Below are 18,139 nucleotides of genomic sequence, written 5' to 3'. Positions count from 1 at the left end.
CTCTGCATCCATCTAGCAAAATAGGCAAATGATCTGAAGTCAACCTAGGTAAAGGAATCTGCAGCACATTCGGCACCAGCTCATCCCATGAGGGAGATGTCAGGAATCTATCAATTCTAGACCTTGAGTTGGAATCCTCCGCCCTGGCCCAAGTAAACCTTTCCCCTGACAGAGGAAGGTCAATGAGAAAGTGATCATTGATGAAGTCAGAAAACTCCTCCATGGCCCTCGAAATCACACTACCCCCTAATCTCTCCTCCGGGAATCTAATAGTGTTAAAGTCTCCCCCTAGAACCCATGGAATGTCCCATTCCCCCATAATATTGGCCAGTTCCTCCCAGAAAGACACCTTGGACCCTTCCCCTACCGGCCCATACACTCCCCCAAATCCCCACTCCACCCCACTCACTCTATCTTTGACGAGAGCTGCCAAAGAGAAAACTCCCTTCCTAATCTCCTTTACCTCCAAGCTTCTATCATCCCACATAAGTAGGATGCCCCCGGCACTTCCCACTGCTGGGACCCAGTCATATTTCACCCAGCTTACCTCCCCAGACACTTCTCACGATCGCATCCGACAAAACTTCCATTTTGGTCTCCTGAAAACAAACTAGGTTGGCACCCCACTCCCTAACTCCCACTTTGATGATGGCCCTTTTGTTTGGGTCATTCATCCCCCTCACATTCCATGAAAGGATCTTAACTTCCATAAGCAACAATAGCCCCCATTTCCCCACCCCCCTAGCCGAGGTCCCTTTCTCTTTGTCACACACTCGCCCCCTTCTCTGATACACCACTACATCCCCTAAGTTATTTTGCTTAACACCTTTACCCAACTCCCTCCCTGCACCTTCGTAAAGAGATTATTGCTCAATCTCCCTCAACAGTTCTAACACTCTATCTTCCTTCCCTTCAACAGAAACACCTAGAAACTTTCCAAAGTTTAATAGTTTATCCTCTATCCAAAAAGACATATCCCCTCTTCCGATCCTTGACGAAATTGGGCAGACTTCTTCTATATGTGTCATTTCCTTGCTACTATCAGAGGAATACAAGACCATATCATTGCTAACACTAGGAGTTTTAACCTCCGAAAGGGTCTCACCGTTTCCTTGGGGGTCAGCAACCTCTGAAATTAACACCCCGCTGCTATAGGAATGTCCAGAACCATCAGTAGGGTAGCATGGCGGAAGAGAGCACGGAACCCTTGGCGGCATATTAACTGAAAATACTGGTCCGACACTAACATCAATTGGGGCATGCTCAACAATCTCCCTAGAAGAAGAAGAAGCTTTAAGTGTGGCCTCAGCACAGCTAAGCCCAGGAGCTGGTAAGGGATTGATGGAACCGGGTCCATCAGAGGCGGGGGGCCGTGTATTAACAGCACCATCCTTAGCCGGTTCTGCCCTTGCAGCAGCGGCCACCGTAGAGGGGCACATGTCACTAGAGCTCGGTGAAGGAGTGCCACTGTGTGAAGCACCTTGGCCAGAGGAAGGAGGAACGACTGTTCCCATATGCTTAGGAGCCTTATCATGCGCAGCTTTAGATAAACTGGGCCCTTTATGATCAATTCTAATGGAATTGGGGAAAGTTGCTGGGCCCATGTGAGGAGGCCCAGGCCTATACTTGCTGAAAACATACCCGACCCTATGATAAGTAGAAGAGGATCGTCCCATTCCGCCTTTCCAGTCCGCCTCACTGACCCATTCACGTCTTCTCCTCCTGTTAAAATTTTGTCTTCCTCCCCCGATTTCAAACTTCCCGTCTCTTCTCGATCTAACGTTTGATTCCGGCTTAATCCAGTGATCCGGTGAAACCCCCCCTCCCCTCAGTGACAGATTTCCCCTCCCCTCCCTTATATCTGACCTTCCCTTTTCTTCCGTCGCTATCGCATGCATAAAGATAGGGCGAAATTCAGGGCTCAACCAAACCCTATAACTCAAGTAGCCATCTTCCACCACAGTGGAGACAGGGATTCTGCCCCCTTTCCTCACCACAATCCTCACTCGCGAGAGATCGTGTAAACTGCAAGTGACATCAATAAACCCCCCACAGATTTCCCCTATCTTCTTGAATAGGTCAAGACACCAAAGATGCACCGGGAGACCCACCATGTTGACTACCAATGTTTCGCCAGTGAAGCGAGGGTCAAGACACCCATCATGCTCCACCCATCTATCTAGATTTAAAAAGTTCCCATCGAACCACCTGTTTCTTTGACAAGAATTTCCGAAGCTTGAGACTTGTCAACAAAACGAAAGAGGTATTGAGTGTCCCCCAATTGCGATATTTTCAGCCCGTCCTTGATGTTCCATGCCTCTGCTGCCCAGTTCCTAACAGCCTCCGGGGAACCAACTCATTTGGATAAAGACCCAATGAGACTAGATTCCAAGAAACCCTTGCGCCTGAGAGTGTGCTCCTCGGACAGAGAGAAGTGTGGCTCCTGTCCTACGTCAGCTTTCGATGGCATCTTCCCCCAAGTTCTAGGGCTGGCCAAGAGACAGCTTTCATAAAAGACATGTTTTCCAGTTTTCTAGATTCTAGAGAGAAAAAAGAGCTTCTCTCTGTACAATCCATCATATTCTAATTGCGGCTGTCCCGGAAAAACTGGCCGGAAAAAAACCTCAATAGTCGGGATAACCGTATTCACAGTGGGTGAAAACAGTATATATGAAGGGAGGAAGGTTTTCTCGTACTGAACAAAGGAAACAATCGTCAGAAACTGGGGTTTAAAGGCCGGAAAAAGAAAAAGTCGTCGGAATTTGGTGAAACTGGCACGGGATGGCTCGGAAATGCCTCGAGAAGAGGTTTTCTGAAGAAAACAATTTGAAAAGTCGCCGGAAAAAACACACGAGCCGGCGCGTGGCTAAAATCTCGCCGGAAAGACAGGCGAGTTGGCGGCGCGTGGGGGCGCGTGAGAGCTCAGTTGCCGGAGAAATTTACTGGGGTTTGGACGCGGGGAGCTTGGCTCTTGATGGGTGTGGTGGAAAATTAGGAAGAAGAAGAGATGGAAGGGGCTCGGCCATAGGAAGCACTGTTCCTTATACCACAATGGAGGGCATGAGTCAAACGGCTAACAGATGCAAGACTAAAAGGACAGCCAGGGACATAAAGAACGGAATCTAGGGTGATAGAAGACAAGGGATTAGCTTGTCCAACTCCTTTTGCCTTAGTTTGACATCCATTGGCTAAAGTAACAGTGGGAAGAGACTGTGAATATACAATATTTGACAAAATTGATATATTACCAGAGATGTGATCAGAAGCGCCTGAGTCCATGACCCATGGGCAAAGAGTGCTACACTGGGAAACACAAGCAAAAGAATTACCAGTAACAAAAGTATCAGTCTGAGCAATTGAGGCTACTTGTGGAGATGTCTGCTTACTTGCTCGATACTGAAGGAGCTCATTATATTCTTCTTTAGATAAAAAAAATCCTTGGTTATCTGGAGTCTCGGTCTGAGCAATGCAAGCATTTTTGGGTGGACGACCATGTAACGAATAGCACATTTCACGAGTGTGTCCAAGTTTGTTACAATAAGAACACTTGGGTCTAGATCTTCCAAAACGACCTCCTCCTCGTCTATGCTCCATAGTTTGAGATGCCCGAGCATCCATTGTCTTGGATGCAAGAACAGAGGAATCAAGTATCTGTGATGAGATCACTGGTGGACTTGGTGCTGCAGCAAGGCGGAGTAATCGAGAGAATAATTCATCAACTGTCGGGACATATGGACTAGCCAAAATCTGGTCGCGTACTAAATCAACATCATTAGGAAGTCCAGCGAGAGTAAGAACGAGAAACATCTTTTGTCGCTGCTTTTGTTGTTTTTCCACACTAGCAGAAACTGGCATCAACTTCTCAAATTCCTCCATGACTGCCTGTACTTGACCCAAGTAAGTAGACATATCCAATTCCTGCTTCTTTAAGTTTGTCATCCGTGATATCACATCATAGAAGCGAGATATGTCATTAGTGTATAAGGTGCGTGCCTTTGCCCAAACCAAATAACATGTCTGGAATGGACGAAACAAGGGCATCAACTTGGAATCAATAGATCGCCACAAGATGCTACATAACTGAGCATCGATTTTTGCCCAAAGTGCTATTGCCTTTTCATCTCCATCGCTAGACTGTTTGATTAGATGATCTTGAACACCTTGACCTCTACACCATAACTCGACAGATGAAGCCCAAGCTAAGTAGTTTGAACCTCCCATTAAAGGTTCCGAGGTAATAATAACACTAGAGCTTCCAGAACTCATGTTTCTAGACCCAAAAGCATCAAATCCCAAAGACATTGTTGCAAATTATTACCAAATAGGAGAAAGAATCAACTGTAATCCACTGAAACAGTGTACGGAAACACAAAAACAGAATACTGAAATACTGTAGCTGCAGGAATCTACTGTAGCTGTCGGAATAGTACTGTAGCTGGGAAAAAAACTCAAAGTTGTCGGAATGAAATGAAAACAGTAGAGGTAGGATCGGAATTACCAGGCGACCCAACTGTTCTGAAGGAAGATTTTCAAAAAATGGCCGGAAGTGGTCGTACGCGCCGGCGCGTGAGCTCACGTGCGTGAGCTTCTGGTGGCGCGTGGAGGCGCGTGAGGAAGCTGCTGCCGGAGTTTTTCACTGGGGTTTGGTCGCCGGACAGTTACGACTCTTGTGGTAGTGTTGGATTTTGCACAACATTGACAGAAATGAAGCAGATAGAAAACAGCCTTAAAAAAGTACTGATTTCTCTTTCCCGGAATCGCTAGAATTTATGCACAGCGATAAGTCTCTCACAATTGCTCTGATACCATGTGAGAAGGCACGAGAGAAAATATGTTATTGATATTAGATGAATAATACAATACAAGAGGTCCTTATTTATAGCTATACTATACAAGGACATACTATTCTTCTACCAATGTGGGACAATACTACACTATATACATGCTGTAAACTAACACAATAGTTGTGTGATCTCTACTTAAGAGATTGAACAGAAACTGCTAAATCCTCAGAGATCTGAAACAAGTTACTACCAGGATTATGGTCAAAATTACATTGACCGTTCATTAGTAAAAGTGCAAACTTTCAGCCACATAAATACAGTTCAAGTTCTAAATCTAAGAAGTATATTGTCAGCGATAGCAAAACCCGGAATAAACAGTTTGACCGTATACCTGTACTCCTATTCCCTATAGCATCATACTAAATGTACCTCCACCTACAACCTAAGCTGACTAGAAAAAGAATAATGCTACAGAGATTCCTATTTAATCCTACATTAGGGAATTAAGAATTCAGGTCTCATATTTGGATGGAGTACTCCCTTGTCAGGTTGAATAGCAAGGGAAAAATCGATTTAAAAGGACTATATGCATTTCCTAAGTTCTTTCTGAAAGCATTCTGATGGGGTTTGTAACTGCATAAACCATAAGATAATCTTAATAGAATGATTTGTTCTGTTTAAAGAAAAGAGAGTGCATGAAATTTTTGCGAGCCCTAGTTCATAAAATTGGCCAATTTAGTAGTGAACTACCAGCTTTATCCTTTTAACCTTGTGGCTATTCGGTGAGCTAATGCATTTTCTGTTATTATTTCAAGCTCTATTATGTATAGGACTAATAATTTGATACTATCTGTTCCATTTTCTTGCTTGATGGCTATGCAGCTCGCTCTCAGTTTTTGCACTGCACCCATTATACCTAAGGGTAGAGGCAATTTCAGAAAATATTCAAGAAGATATCAAGGTGTCATTTTAGTCGTTATTATTTTTGTGTCTGTATATAAAACAACAGCATTTTTGTTGGATGAGCTGAACAGCTAAAATGCCATTTTATGGGTAACTATATTTCTACTCATTTGCAGCAAGAGATCAGGGAGGCAAGAGTTCAGTTGGATAAAAAGGTATTCACACAATTCCTTGTTTCTTAATCTGCTTTCGCAGTTTGTCAGGGACAAAGGCATTCCAGGAAAGTATTTTCATCTTAATTGCAGATGCTATACAGGCTCCTTTTGATGTAACACATAATTGCTCTCTTAAATCTCCTAGACTAGGAAAGCATTTTCATCTTAATTGCAGCTACTATACAGGCTCTTTTTTATGTAACACATAATTGCTCTCTTAAACCTCCTAGACTGCGACTGCTACCATACTAGTAATGCTGTGACTGTGTTACTTCACCACTAACAATCTATCACCATGATTACAGCATGCTATTCCTTTGTCTATAGCCTCTTACGTGTGAATTTGTTGAACATCCTCTTCAAGTTCAAACAGTTCCATCATGAAGGGCATATGTATTCATAAATCTGATAGTTTTCTTTATCTTTTTGCCTGACCTATGATTATTGCAGGATGTAGATTATGAGGCTGCCATGGCTACAAAACTTTCTATTGCCAAGAAAATTTTCACTCGTGAGAAGGAGAGCATACTAAATTCAAAATCATTCCTGGAGTTCTTTTCTGAAAATCAGGTTTGTAAGGGTTTAATTTTATTACATTTGTGATTCAAAACTTTAGGTTGGAGACATTTGTTTTGGCAGTTTTACTCTTAATGGCTGGAGGAAAAGAAATGAGAAGAAAAAAAGAAAACAATCTTGAGATCCTTTTCATGCAGCTTTTAGCTTGTAAGCATAACACGAATAATATGTTTTGCCCCCTACAAATTGCCTGGAATATGATGATCTTAATTATGTTTTTGCGTCGGTCGCTTATTATCGAGTGTAGGAATGGTTGAAACCCTATGCTGCTTTCTGTTTTCTGCGGGACTTCTTTGAAACATCTGACCGCAGCCAATGGGGCCGGTTTTCTGAATTTTCAAAAGAGAAGGTAAAGCATAGAAACAATTCACTTCAGGTAGCCTCATAATCTCCCTGATACTTTCGGACTTACAATGTATTTCCTGTCTCTGCAGCTTGAGAAACTCGTCTCAAAAGAAAGCTTGCATTATGAAGTTGTTAGTTTTCATTACTACATCCAGTTCCATTTGCATCTACAAGTAAGTAAAGACAAGCTTTATGCATTTTGCTACTCCGCTATGAATATTATCTCTCTTGTATAAGAAAGCTGCTATCATACATTTGGGGTTTTCATATCAGTTATCAGAAGCTGCGGAATACGCACGAAAGAAAGGTGTAGTGCTGAAAGGTGACCTGCCCATTGGTGTTGATAGGAATAGTGTGGATACCTGGGTCTACCCAAATTTGTTTCGCATGAACACCTCAACTGGGGCACCCCCTGACTATTTTGATAAAAATGGCCAGAATTGGGGATTCCCCACTTATAATTGGGAAGAAATGTCAAAAGACAACTATGGGTGGTGGCGTGCTCGTCTAACACAGGTACCTAAAGCTTACTACTAAGTTCTGTTTTTTCCTTCTCAACGCTGGTACTTTAATTTTCTGGTGTTTATTTTAAACTATATCAATGTTGTTACTTTACAGATGGGAAAGTACTTTACAGCTTATAGGATTGATCACATATTGGGATTCTTCAGAATATGGGAGCTTCCAGATCATGCAATGACTGGCCTCTGTGGAAAATTTCGACCTTCTATTCCTATTAGTCAGGTATCTAATACTTTGCTTGTGCAGAAACTACGTACAATTCTTCGAATTCTCGTATTAAATGCACTAACTAGTTTCCTTGCAGGAAGAGCTCGAGTCAGAAGGATTATGGGACTTCAACCGTCTGACCCAGCCTTATATTGGACAAGAGCTTTTACAGGTACAGAATTTCATAATCCTGCCTGCCTTCTGTCCTTGTAATATCTTTTGCGATGTCTGATTTTGACCTTTCCCTGCTTATTTTACAGGAAAAATTTGGAGCTTCTTGGACAATAATAGCTTCTACCTTTTTGAATGAATATCAGAAGGGCTTTTATGAGGTGATTTTGAGAAGACATATTGCTGAAATTTCTTTATTTGTTGCTTTTATTTTAATTCTGTTAGAAGTCTGTTCAAACTACTTCTAAGTAGTTCAAATGAAACGTTTGAAATCCTATATATGGTAGGTCAAATGAAACATTTCAAAATCCTGTATGCGGTTTCTCTCTCTCTCTCTCTCTCTCTCTCTCTCTCTCTCTCTCTCTCTCTCTCTCTCTCTCTCTCTCTCTCTCTCCCTTTGGTGGTGTAAGGAGGAGGCAGGGTAGGTGTAGGTAAGTGTAATTTAAAATCCTAATCTTGTCCTTTGAAAGGGAGCCGCACTCTCCCAAGCCCTGCACAGTGCAGGCAAGTATGACAGTAGTATCAATATGCTATTAGTAGAAGATAGATATGCTCACCAAGCTCAATAAGCTGCAACAGCTCTTCAAGTTTCCCTTGTATCATTGTGCATTCTTTCCGTGCTGTAGCTAGTTCAAGGGTGGCCTCTGCTGGATGACGCCATCTTTGCCACTGCAGAAGTATGGTTGGCTTATTTTCTCAGGTGTTAGGCGGATTTCCATGAAAAGATAGTTTGTAAAATCAATTAATTATTTATTTATTCCGGAATGCTGTATCAGATTTCTGAATATCATGAGTTTGTGCAATTTCAACCTTTCAATTGCAAAAACTGCAAAAGAAGGTGACCTTTGCAGTTTCACTTGTTGTTCGAAGTTTGTTTGGGCTCCGTGTTCCCAAAACCCCCAAATAAGATACCTGTTTGGTAGCTAATATACAATATGAGATGGGTTTGAGATCAAGAGACACTAGAGAGGTATAAGAATATGGGGTTTGCAGTTTTAATACTTATGTGAATGTGAATAGCAAAACTTATATTCCAATACTGTTACAGTTGACACAATTGAATGTAAAATCTAGTATCTGGAACATTTATCTCCTAGTCTTGTATTAGTTAACGTATGTGCTTTTGTACTTTCTACTTATACCTGAATAGACATTCTTAAATTTTAGGAGTAACTTTATTAGTTATTGTCATGAGACTTAGACTTACTATTTTTTAATTGCTATTTTAATTTCTTGTCATTTTTTCATTTACTAATTTTTTTTATTAAGTTTTTTTCATTTACTAAATTAATTGGGTTTTTTCTCTTCTTGTTGTGAAATACTAGTATTAAATTACTTGGGGTTTTCTTCGCAATTTTTTTCAAATGTCTATTCTGAGTCCTAATTACGTTTTAAGACCACTGCACTAGGCTGGACTTCGCAGTGACAGTTTGGGACAGGGATATGGGAACCTATGGGATATTATTAAGTAGGAGTCTGATTTGGGATTTCTTGTGAGATATCTGTCCCTCACCCGGACAGAGCTGATGCATTCTTCCTTTTTTTATCTCTTGATTTATAGATACAATATTGCTTTCAGTTTATGCACAACCATCTTAGTTCTAGCGTAAATAGAACTAGCAACCTCGTTGAAAGCACAAACTTTTATTTTCTTTTGGAAGGGCTCATTTCTGCAGTTCTCTTTGTTGCATCATGTACCTATATCTTTATGCCATAGTGGTATCTCAGCTATGGGGCTGGAGGGTTCTTTCATTGAGGTTGCTATGCGCGTAGTTCCAAGTGAATATATTCTACTTCTTTCAATGTAGTTCAAGGTGGAATGCAATACTGAGAAGAAAATTGCATCTGTGTTGAAGTCATTCTTGGAAACATCCATGTTGGTAGAGAGTGAAGAGAAGCTACGACGAAAACTCTTTGATCTTCTGCAGGTGTAGTATACATTGCATTGATGTCCAGAAGTCTAATTTTGTCTCTTCTCGTATATACAAATTTATGCTTTTTCTGCATTGATGCTTATTCTACAACTGATGCTTGTCTTTATATTCATCCTCCCTACTTTATCACAGAATGTAGCTCTAATTAAGGATCCAGAAGATCTGAGAAAGTTTTACCCTCGCTTCAATATTGAAGACACGAAAAGCTTCAAGGATTTGGATCAGCACAGGTAGCTCAAGTGTTTATCTAGTTTGCACTATCTGATCTCAGATTGATAAACTGCAGTAACTTTTTCAATGTAACTTCACTGCCTATCCTTCATCCATTTAGATGTCTATACCTTCCTCTCTGCATGTGAAGAATAATAGGGTTTTAGCCTCTATTTTCTTAGGAAATTATGCTAATTCATCCGGTTTCTTATGATCTGTTTACTATTGCAGTCAAAATGTCCTAAAAAGATTGTACTACGATTACTACTTCCAGCGACAAGAAGGTCTTTGGCGTCAAAATGCTTTGAAAACTCTGCCTGTTCTTTTGAACTCATCAAATATGCTCGCTTGTGGGGAAGACCTTGGCCTAATTCCTTCCTGTGTTCATCCTGTATGCTACTCAGTACCAACAGTCCTCCGGAATCATACTTCATTGTTGCTTCACTTCTTGCATCATTCAAATTTTCAATTTGAATGATGACCACTTTGATGCAGGTGATGCAAGAATTGGGCTTAGTAGGCTTACGCATTCAACGCATGCCAAGTGAACCTGGTCTAGAATTTGGTATTCCTTCTCAGTACAGCTACATGACGGTAAAATCCTCTGAGATTTTTGCTACTAAATCACAACTTATTTTAATGGAAGTTAGTTTTATTTTTTTGAGAATGGTAACATGTATAAATCTATATATGAAAGAAAGTAATGCACTAAGGCAGTGCAAAGCAAAAATTACAGGGTAGCAAAAATCAAAGCTAGATCACCTTGGATCACAAAAAACCTAACATGTCAACTAAGGATTCTGTCTCATTTACATAACTTTCTTTACACCAAAAATGAAACAAAAGAATACAATTCATCTTGACTTCCTGAAATTGTATTTGTCTTCAAAAACTCTTAAGTTTCTCTCCATCCAAATTGTCCACCATATGCGAGCTGGAACTAGTCTCCTCCATTTCTTCTGTCTCACAGACCCTCAATTATAATTCCAACACTTAAAAAATTCACTAGTGGTTTCTGGCATAGTCCTTCTAAAACCCAAAATATTGGGAAAGAGTTGACAGTTGAACAGAAATAGGGCAATGCATGAATAGATGGCTATTACTCTCCCTGTTTGCCTTACACATTAGACATCTAGAACATAGCTGAAGGCCTCTTCTTTTAAGATTTTCTTGAGTAAGACAAGAGTCTCTTGCCACTAGCCAAGAAAAACAGACCACCATGATGGGAGCTTTGACTCTCCAAATATACTTCCATGGCCACTGATCTACAAGTTGACCGGTCATTAAGGATAAAAGATAAGCAGATCTGACAGTGAAAATCCCATTCCTACAATTATTCCAATGTAAAGTATCGTCTGTGAATCCTTGAAAAGTCTCCCCAGTGTTAAAGAATTCCCCAACTCTCTCAAGTTCCCAATCGGTTAACTATTTTCTAAAAGTGACGTTCAACTCTTGCTGACCCTTAACTCCTTCTAGATTGGCTGTAGGTTCTGTTGCAATGCTGTAAATTCAGGGAATACAATTCTTTAAGTGGACCATGTCCCAGCCAATTATCACTCTAGAATAGAGTTTTCCTTCCATTTCCCAACCTTATCCACCCTTTTCAGTTTTCTTATTTTCCCTAGCGATGGATGCATTGATGCGCCATATTCAAGGGGAGGTGCCATGGTGTATGTTATTCGCATACGACATTGTACTGATTGACGAGACGCGAGGTGGTGTCAACGAGAGGCTGGAGGTTTGGAGACAGACCCTAGAGTCTAAAGGTTTCAATTTGAGCAAGACTAAGACCGAATACTTGGAGTGCAAGTTCAGCGCCGTGACCGAGGAAGCAAACATGGACGTGAGGCTTGATTCACAAGTCATCCCCAAATGAGGAAGTTTCAAGTATCTTGGGTATGTTATCCAAGGGAATGAGGAGATTGATGAGGATGTCACACATCGTATCGGAACGAGGTGGATGAATTGGAGGCTAGCATCCGGCGTCTTGTGTGATAAGAATGTGCCACCGAGGCTTAAAGGTAAGTTCTATAGAGTGGTGGTTAGAACGACTATGTTGTACGGGGCAGAGTGTTAGCCAGTCAAGAACGTATGTTGAGATGGATATGCGAGCATATGAGGTTGGATAACATTAGGAATGATGATATTCGGGTAAAAGTGGGAGTGAATCCGTGGAGGACAAGATGCGGGAAGCGAGGTTGAGGTGATTCGGGCATGTGAAGAGGAGAGGCATAGATGCTCCAGTAAGAGGGTGTGGGCGGTTGGTTTTGGTGGGTATGAGAAAAGGTAGATGGAGGCCAACGAAATATTGAGGAGGTGATCAGGCGGGACATGACACGACTTCAACTTACCGAGGACATGACCCTTGATAGGAGGGTAGAAGGCTAGTAGGTAATCGAACATTTTTCGTTGCTGTACCGGTGGTATTAGTGTTAGTTTGTTAGTTTTTCTTGTTCTTAGATTGCTATTTACCTGCTGTTTTTTCATTATCTTTCGCTTCGGTTTCTTGGTATCTTGCTATTGGTACTGTTTGTTGCTACTGCTTCTTTCCATCTATTTTTCTGGCTCTTAGATTGCTCTTGTTATGTGCTGTTCTCTCACTATCTTTCGCTTTGGTTTTCTCAGTATCTTGTTGTTGTTATTGCTTGTTGCTACTGCTTCGTTTCATCTTTCCTGAGCCGAGGGTCTATCAGAAACATCATCTCTACCTTCTCCGGATAGGGGTAACGCCTGCGTACACTCTACCCTTCCCAAACCCCACTGGGTTTGTTGTTGTTGTATCCTGCAATTTGTAGCCAGAGAGTTCGAGTGCATTCTAATGGATTTCCAAACACTCGTGACTCACCCCATAATGACTATTGACAGACCTAGTGCACTACTGTCCATCCTGACTATGATAACTCTTCTCCATAAGGCATTAGTCTCCAGATTATACCTCTATAGCCACTTCAAGAGAAGGCTTTGTTTGTGTGCCTTGAGGTTCCTGATGCCCAGCCCCCTTGTCCTTTACTAGTGATGAGAGTGTTCCAATTAACCAGATGGTTGGCATTCTTATCTCTATTTAATGGAATTCCTCCTTAATGCATCAATTCTTTATCTTACCTTACAAGGTTAACCAAAATGAGCCTTAGATGTTTTAGTTGGTCTGCATCAACATCATAAAAAACCAGTGAGTTATCTGCGTAAAGGAGATAAGTGATTTCTATGCTACTCCCTTCCCTGTTAGAAGTTTAGAAACCCTTCAGCCAGCCATTACCTTGTGCCACCTTAAGCATCTGATTCAATCCTTCTATTACAATGAGAAAGAGAAAAGGTGACAGGGCATCACCTTGTCCCAGACCTCTTTCGATGAGAAAAAACCTTCAGGGGAACCATTCATGGAAATTTTTATTGTTTTGATGCAAAAAGATATCCATTGTCACGATCCAAAATCTACCTAGTTGTGATGGCACCTAACCCAACCCACTAGGTATGACAACGACAGTTACAAAATTTTCATGAAAATAACAAGAGATCAATAAGTGAAATAACTGAATTTCTATACAATAACCCAATGATTGGTAGTACAAGTCATGAGTCACTAAGACTTAGATTTACAAAGTTGGTATGAAAATAAATAACATCTGGTTGGAAACTTGGAATATGCATAAACGGAATACAAATCTAAAACTACCAAGGACAAGTGGTAGCTATGTCCGGAAAAGCAGCTACATCTTCAATGCCAGCTCCCGGCAGCATCATCTCCAAGATCTGCACGCAAGGTGCAGAAGTGTAGTATGAGTACAACCGGCCCCATGTATTCAATAAGTAACAAATCTAACCTCAGGCTGAAAGTAGTGACGAGCTTGGAAGAAGGTCAATGTCAAACACCAATAATCCATATCAACTCAGAATATAATGGAGATAGTAAAAGTAAATAAACTCAAAGATATCATGTTCAACTCGTTCACAATTACGGAAAATTCAGACATGCTTTCCAAGTATGACAGATCGTTGGGTACTCGGATGCTGTTTGGGCAGGATCACCTTCTGATAGATGTTCTACTTCTGGATATTGTGTTTTGGTAGGAGGTAATTTGGTATCTTGGAAGAGCAAGAAACAGAATGTGGTTGCTCGGTCTAGCGCAGAAGCAGAATATCGAGCTATGACTATGGCAACATGTGAACTAGTTTGGATCAAACAGTTGCTTAAAGAGTTAAAATTTGGTGAAATCAGGTCAAATGGTATTTGTGTGTGATAATCAAGCTGCCTGTCATATTGCGAGAATTAAACACATTGAGATTGACTGTCACTTCGTCATAAAAAAGATACTCTCAGGAGATATTTCTACAAAGTTTGTTAATCTTATCTGCAGGACCTCTAACTTTGATTCTTGCCCACTTTAGGAGATTTTTCAAGATAGTCTCCTCCTTTGTTTCTAACTTTAACCTATTTCCATTATTATCTCTGTAGACCAGAGATGAAGAGTCAGGCCAATGACCCTGATACACAACCAATCAATGACTGAACGCGCTGGCGCCAGCATTTCAGTTTGAGAGGCTCTTGCTTCTACCTCCAGTCGCCGAGCATAACTTGTTCTGCTATCTTCCTGTTGGGGAATTCAAAAAGAAATTCCAGCTCATTTAAATCATAGATCTAGACTCCGAAATCAGATTTCCATTTCTCCGCTGCCCATCTGCGTAGATCCGAGCGAGTGGGACTTCAGTCTTTCCAGAGAAACTCCCAACCAGGCACCTGCCAAGTATATCATTATCAGATATGGCTTCAGAACCGGAGATGTTGATGCACTCATTCTTCTGCTCGAAGCTGATGTTCCTTCCCTAGTTTCCCATTTGCTTTGGGCAATCGTATCAGCATAAGAATTATTCATCTTCTTGGGTTGACTCACTACATGGTTAATCCCACCTTCAAGAACAAAATTTTCGATTTTTCCATCTATGACTCCCCATCCCTTGTTTGGTGACAGTTCAGGAACTTTAGTGACTGATCTCCTCTCGCCAAGTACTGCCATGATACTAATGAATCTGCCATATTTGTTGTACTTTTGAGAGCAATAATAGTTGTGTAAATGGTCATTAACTTCCAACTTTTATACTTGTATCCTTATGCCCCTGTCTCCATGTCATAAATCACAAATGCATAGCAGAACTTTCTTACTAACTGTTATCCTACACATTAAATTCAGCTCTCTCCACCTGGTCATACCACAGAACTGAACCAGAAAAGTTCTCTGTGATATCAAAAGATTTGTCCGCCACCGTGAAAAGACCCTTTTGATCTTGTTTGCATGTTCACGAACCATGTTTTTAATCGATCTGACGACATTGAAGAAAACGCAGTTCCTCCAGTAACCTCCGGTGACCTGAATTGCTCTCAGAAAAAGATTTAAGACCTCACCTCATAAACTGTGCCTGAGAGCATTTTTCATTTTTTTAACTAGTGCATATATTTTGATAAACCAAATCAAATTACTTGAACGACGAAGTACCAACGGACGTTAGTCTTATGTGGAGCAGTTTCTATGATAATCTACTGTACAAGCCTTTTTCTGTAAAAATGTAAAACATGCTTAACTTATTAAGCAAATATAATCAAACCATGACAGAAATATAAAAAGGCTGAACAATTTTATGATGTTACCTTAGGTACTCAAATTGAATCTGAGCATTTTCTTCATGTGATTATACATTGTGTTGCTATAAAATTTGTCCAAGTGCTCCCTCTGGCTGTAAGAAAACAGCACCTGGGGGCTTGACAAAACTCTTAATTGTTACTCCTATTCTCTGTCATTCTACCTTTTAAATGAAAACATACTGATGGACTGGAAGTCTGCTCAAAGTCAATGGAAACTAGATGCAAACACTAATCTTGCTTAACATGAAAAAAATTTGAAAGAACTAAATATTGTTCTGCTTTTAATGCTTACTCTTCGGGATATATTGGATGAAAATTGTCAAGACACCTTTGAATTTGCTTCCTTTTTCTTCTATGGAAGCCTTGTAAGACTTTTAGGAGTGCTTTTGTCATCTAAGTAATTTAATGCATACTAGTCCTTGTTGCCTAAAGGCTAGCCAAATAAAGTTTGCTACTTTTAAACTCAGGTTTGTGCTCCATCATGCCATGACTGTTCCACTCTACGCGCTTGGTGGGAGGAAGATGAAGAGAGAAGGCACCGCTTTTTTCAAGCAGTCGTGGGATCTGATGAGTTGCCACCTGATCAATGCACTCCTGAAATTGTGCACTTTGTCTTACGGCAGCATGTTGAAGCTCCATCGATGTGGTCAATCTTTCCGCTCCAGGTACTTCATTGATATATAGATCCTGCCACTCTTTTTGTAGCATGTACTTGATGCTTGATTAGTAGTTAGTGCTAAATTGGCTCGCTCACATGTGCCTCGAAGCTTCATAACACTGATGCAGCATGATGATTAGTGGGTTCTATGTCCTTTCAATAATCCCTTAATTCCTTCTAAAGGCATTAGCTTGCTAGGCTTCTAAAGGATAATGCCCTTTTGTCCCAAGACTAAGTTGCTCGGACACGGGTGCGGATCCTACTAGATGTAAATTCTGAAATCCGGGGGTATGGATCATAATACGGATACGGGTGCAGGGATCCGGCTAAAAATAATTCAAAAAAATAAAAATATAAAAATATCTCTAGATTATGAGAAATTTTGTGGAATACTTGCGTATATTTTGTAAAGTGTGAATTTCTTTTTTATTCTCAAGTTGTAGATAAGTAAATGATTGATTTCCTAGATATGGTATGCTATTTTCTTCAAATTTACCATAGTTGTGGTTCTGATTTCGGGAATCAAATTGTATCTCGTCTCGAATTTTTCCGTCTGTTGTGGTGAAAGTACCCAAAATTGTCTGACCAAATCCTGTACGGATCCCATACCCACACCCACACTAGTGTCGTGTTGACATGGGTGCGGCACCTAAACTGCCGTGTCGGAGCAACTTAGTTCCAAGAGCAAGAGCAAGAGCAAGAGCAAGAAAAAGTCAAAATTCCTTTTCTTGGAAGCTTTTAGCTAATTTCGAACAATCAAATTCAATTTGGAAAGGATGGTGATGCAAAGATCCTACGTAATAAATTAGTTATCCCCACCCACCACCCCCAAAAGAAAAAAACTTTCTAAACAAATTCGTTTGATTGTTCACCATATTGACATCTTACGACTTTTTAGCTCTACAAAAGAGATGGTGATTTTATTTCTCGGAATGGATGTTTTTAAACAGTTAGGAAAGCATAGATTCTGTAGCTCTGTGGAAATGGTTGAATGGTTGTGTTTCGTCTACCGGCGTTCAAAAAGTTAGAACTATGTACTTATTCAAGTGCGCATTGAAATGCATGGATATTTAGTAGTACTTATGTTTAGTCAGGGCTACTAAACCACTTTGTGACTAAATATGCCACTTAATGAGCATCTTTTCTGTTCTACTCTCAAGCAGTCATGAGAAAAATTAGGTGGTTGTTTTTCATGGTATCATTTCTTGTGAAGCATGTGATCTTGACATTGTGCTTTCCACTATTTGCAATTTCTTTTATGATGTTAATGAGCTGCCCAGCAGGATTAATGTTTCAATGCTCATCTCAACGTTCAGTATTTTCTTCCACGGCACTGACAAAATTGCAACATAATGAACAGGATTTGCTAGCACTCAAAGAAGATTACACAACGCGGTCTGCAGTGGAAGAGACAATCAATGATCCAACAAACCCAAAACATTACTGGCGATACCGTATGTGCATTCGTCCTCTTTGTTGTCTCTCTGTCCACCCACCCAACTCCCAAAACAGAAACATAAGAGGAAACTTACCTTTCTTGTATATCTGTGATTTGATCAAAACTAAAGTTAATCAGGTCTTTAAATTAAAATGTACAGAAAAATGCTGGGTTGTGTTACATGTTCCTGATAACAGTTCTACAACATACTTCACAATGCTTGATCCCTTGTCCATACAGTCAAATCAATTTTAACTCGTTTTTGTACTTTGAAGTGTTTAAATGAGAAGAGAAACTTGGCCGTATTATTAAATCCACCTTTATAGTAATAGTAGCTGACTCGTCCAAATTTAATTTGCCTTATACATGTAAGCACAGTTAGGACATGTATTGTTTGCACCTGGACTAAGTCCTTGCAAATACTGTTCTGCAGAAGAGAAGTCCTCAATAACTAGACTCCAAGTTTCTTATGGTGATTCCAACTTATCATCCTATATAGGGCACGTGTTGTGTATCCTCACTTTTTCTTTTTCAAGATTTT

At 40.5% G+C, this 18,139-nt stretch overlaps 1 protein-coding gene across 1 annotated transcript in view; it reads left to right on the top strand.

Moving 5' to 3' along the window:
- The window catches only part of LOC107798208 (4-alpha-glucanotransferase DPE2), a 34,668-nt gene that overhangs the window by 10,421 nt on the left and 6,108 nt on the right, over positions 1-18,139 (top strand). The window contains exons 8-22 of the mRNA XM_075242037.1: positions 5,667-5,745; positions 5,864-5,902; positions 6,353-6,472; positions 6,726-6,827; positions 6,913-6,996; positions 7,097-7,339; positions 7,442-7,567; positions 7,650-7,724; positions 7,813-7,884; positions 9,532-9,651; positions 9,790-9,887; positions 10,099-10,258; positions 10,363-10,461; positions 15,970-16,167; positions 17,521-17,614. Of these exons, the coding sequence (XP_075098138.1) occupies positions 5,667-5,745; positions 5,864-5,902; positions 6,353-6,472; positions 6,726-6,827; positions 6,913-6,996; positions 7,097-7,339; positions 7,442-7,567; positions 7,650-7,724; positions 7,813-7,884; positions 9,532-9,651; positions 9,790-9,887; positions 10,099-10,258; positions 10,363-10,461; positions 15,970-16,167; positions 17,521-17,614 (1,709 nt within the window). The remainder of the gene's footprint in view (positions 1-5,666; positions 5,746-5,863; positions 5,903-6,352; positions 6,473-6,725; positions 6,828-6,912; positions 6,997-7,096; positions 7,340-7,441; positions 7,568-7,649; positions 7,725-7,812; positions 7,885-9,531; positions 9,652-9,789; positions 9,888-10,098; positions 10,259-10,362; positions 10,462-15,969; positions 16,168-17,520; positions 17,615-18,139) is intronic.

Source organism: Nicotiana tabacum, chromosome 21, assembly GCF_000715075.1.
Source record: "Nicotiana tabacum cultivar K326 chromosome 21, ASM71507v2, whole genome shotgun sequence".
In the NCBI taxonomy this organism is placed as follows: domain Eukaryota; kingdom Viridiplantae; phylum Streptophyta; class Magnoliopsida; order Solanales; family Solanaceae; genus Nicotiana; species Nicotiana tabacum.
Note: the sequence above shows the minus strand (reverse complement) of the source record. Positions and strands in the feature narration are given on the sequence as shown.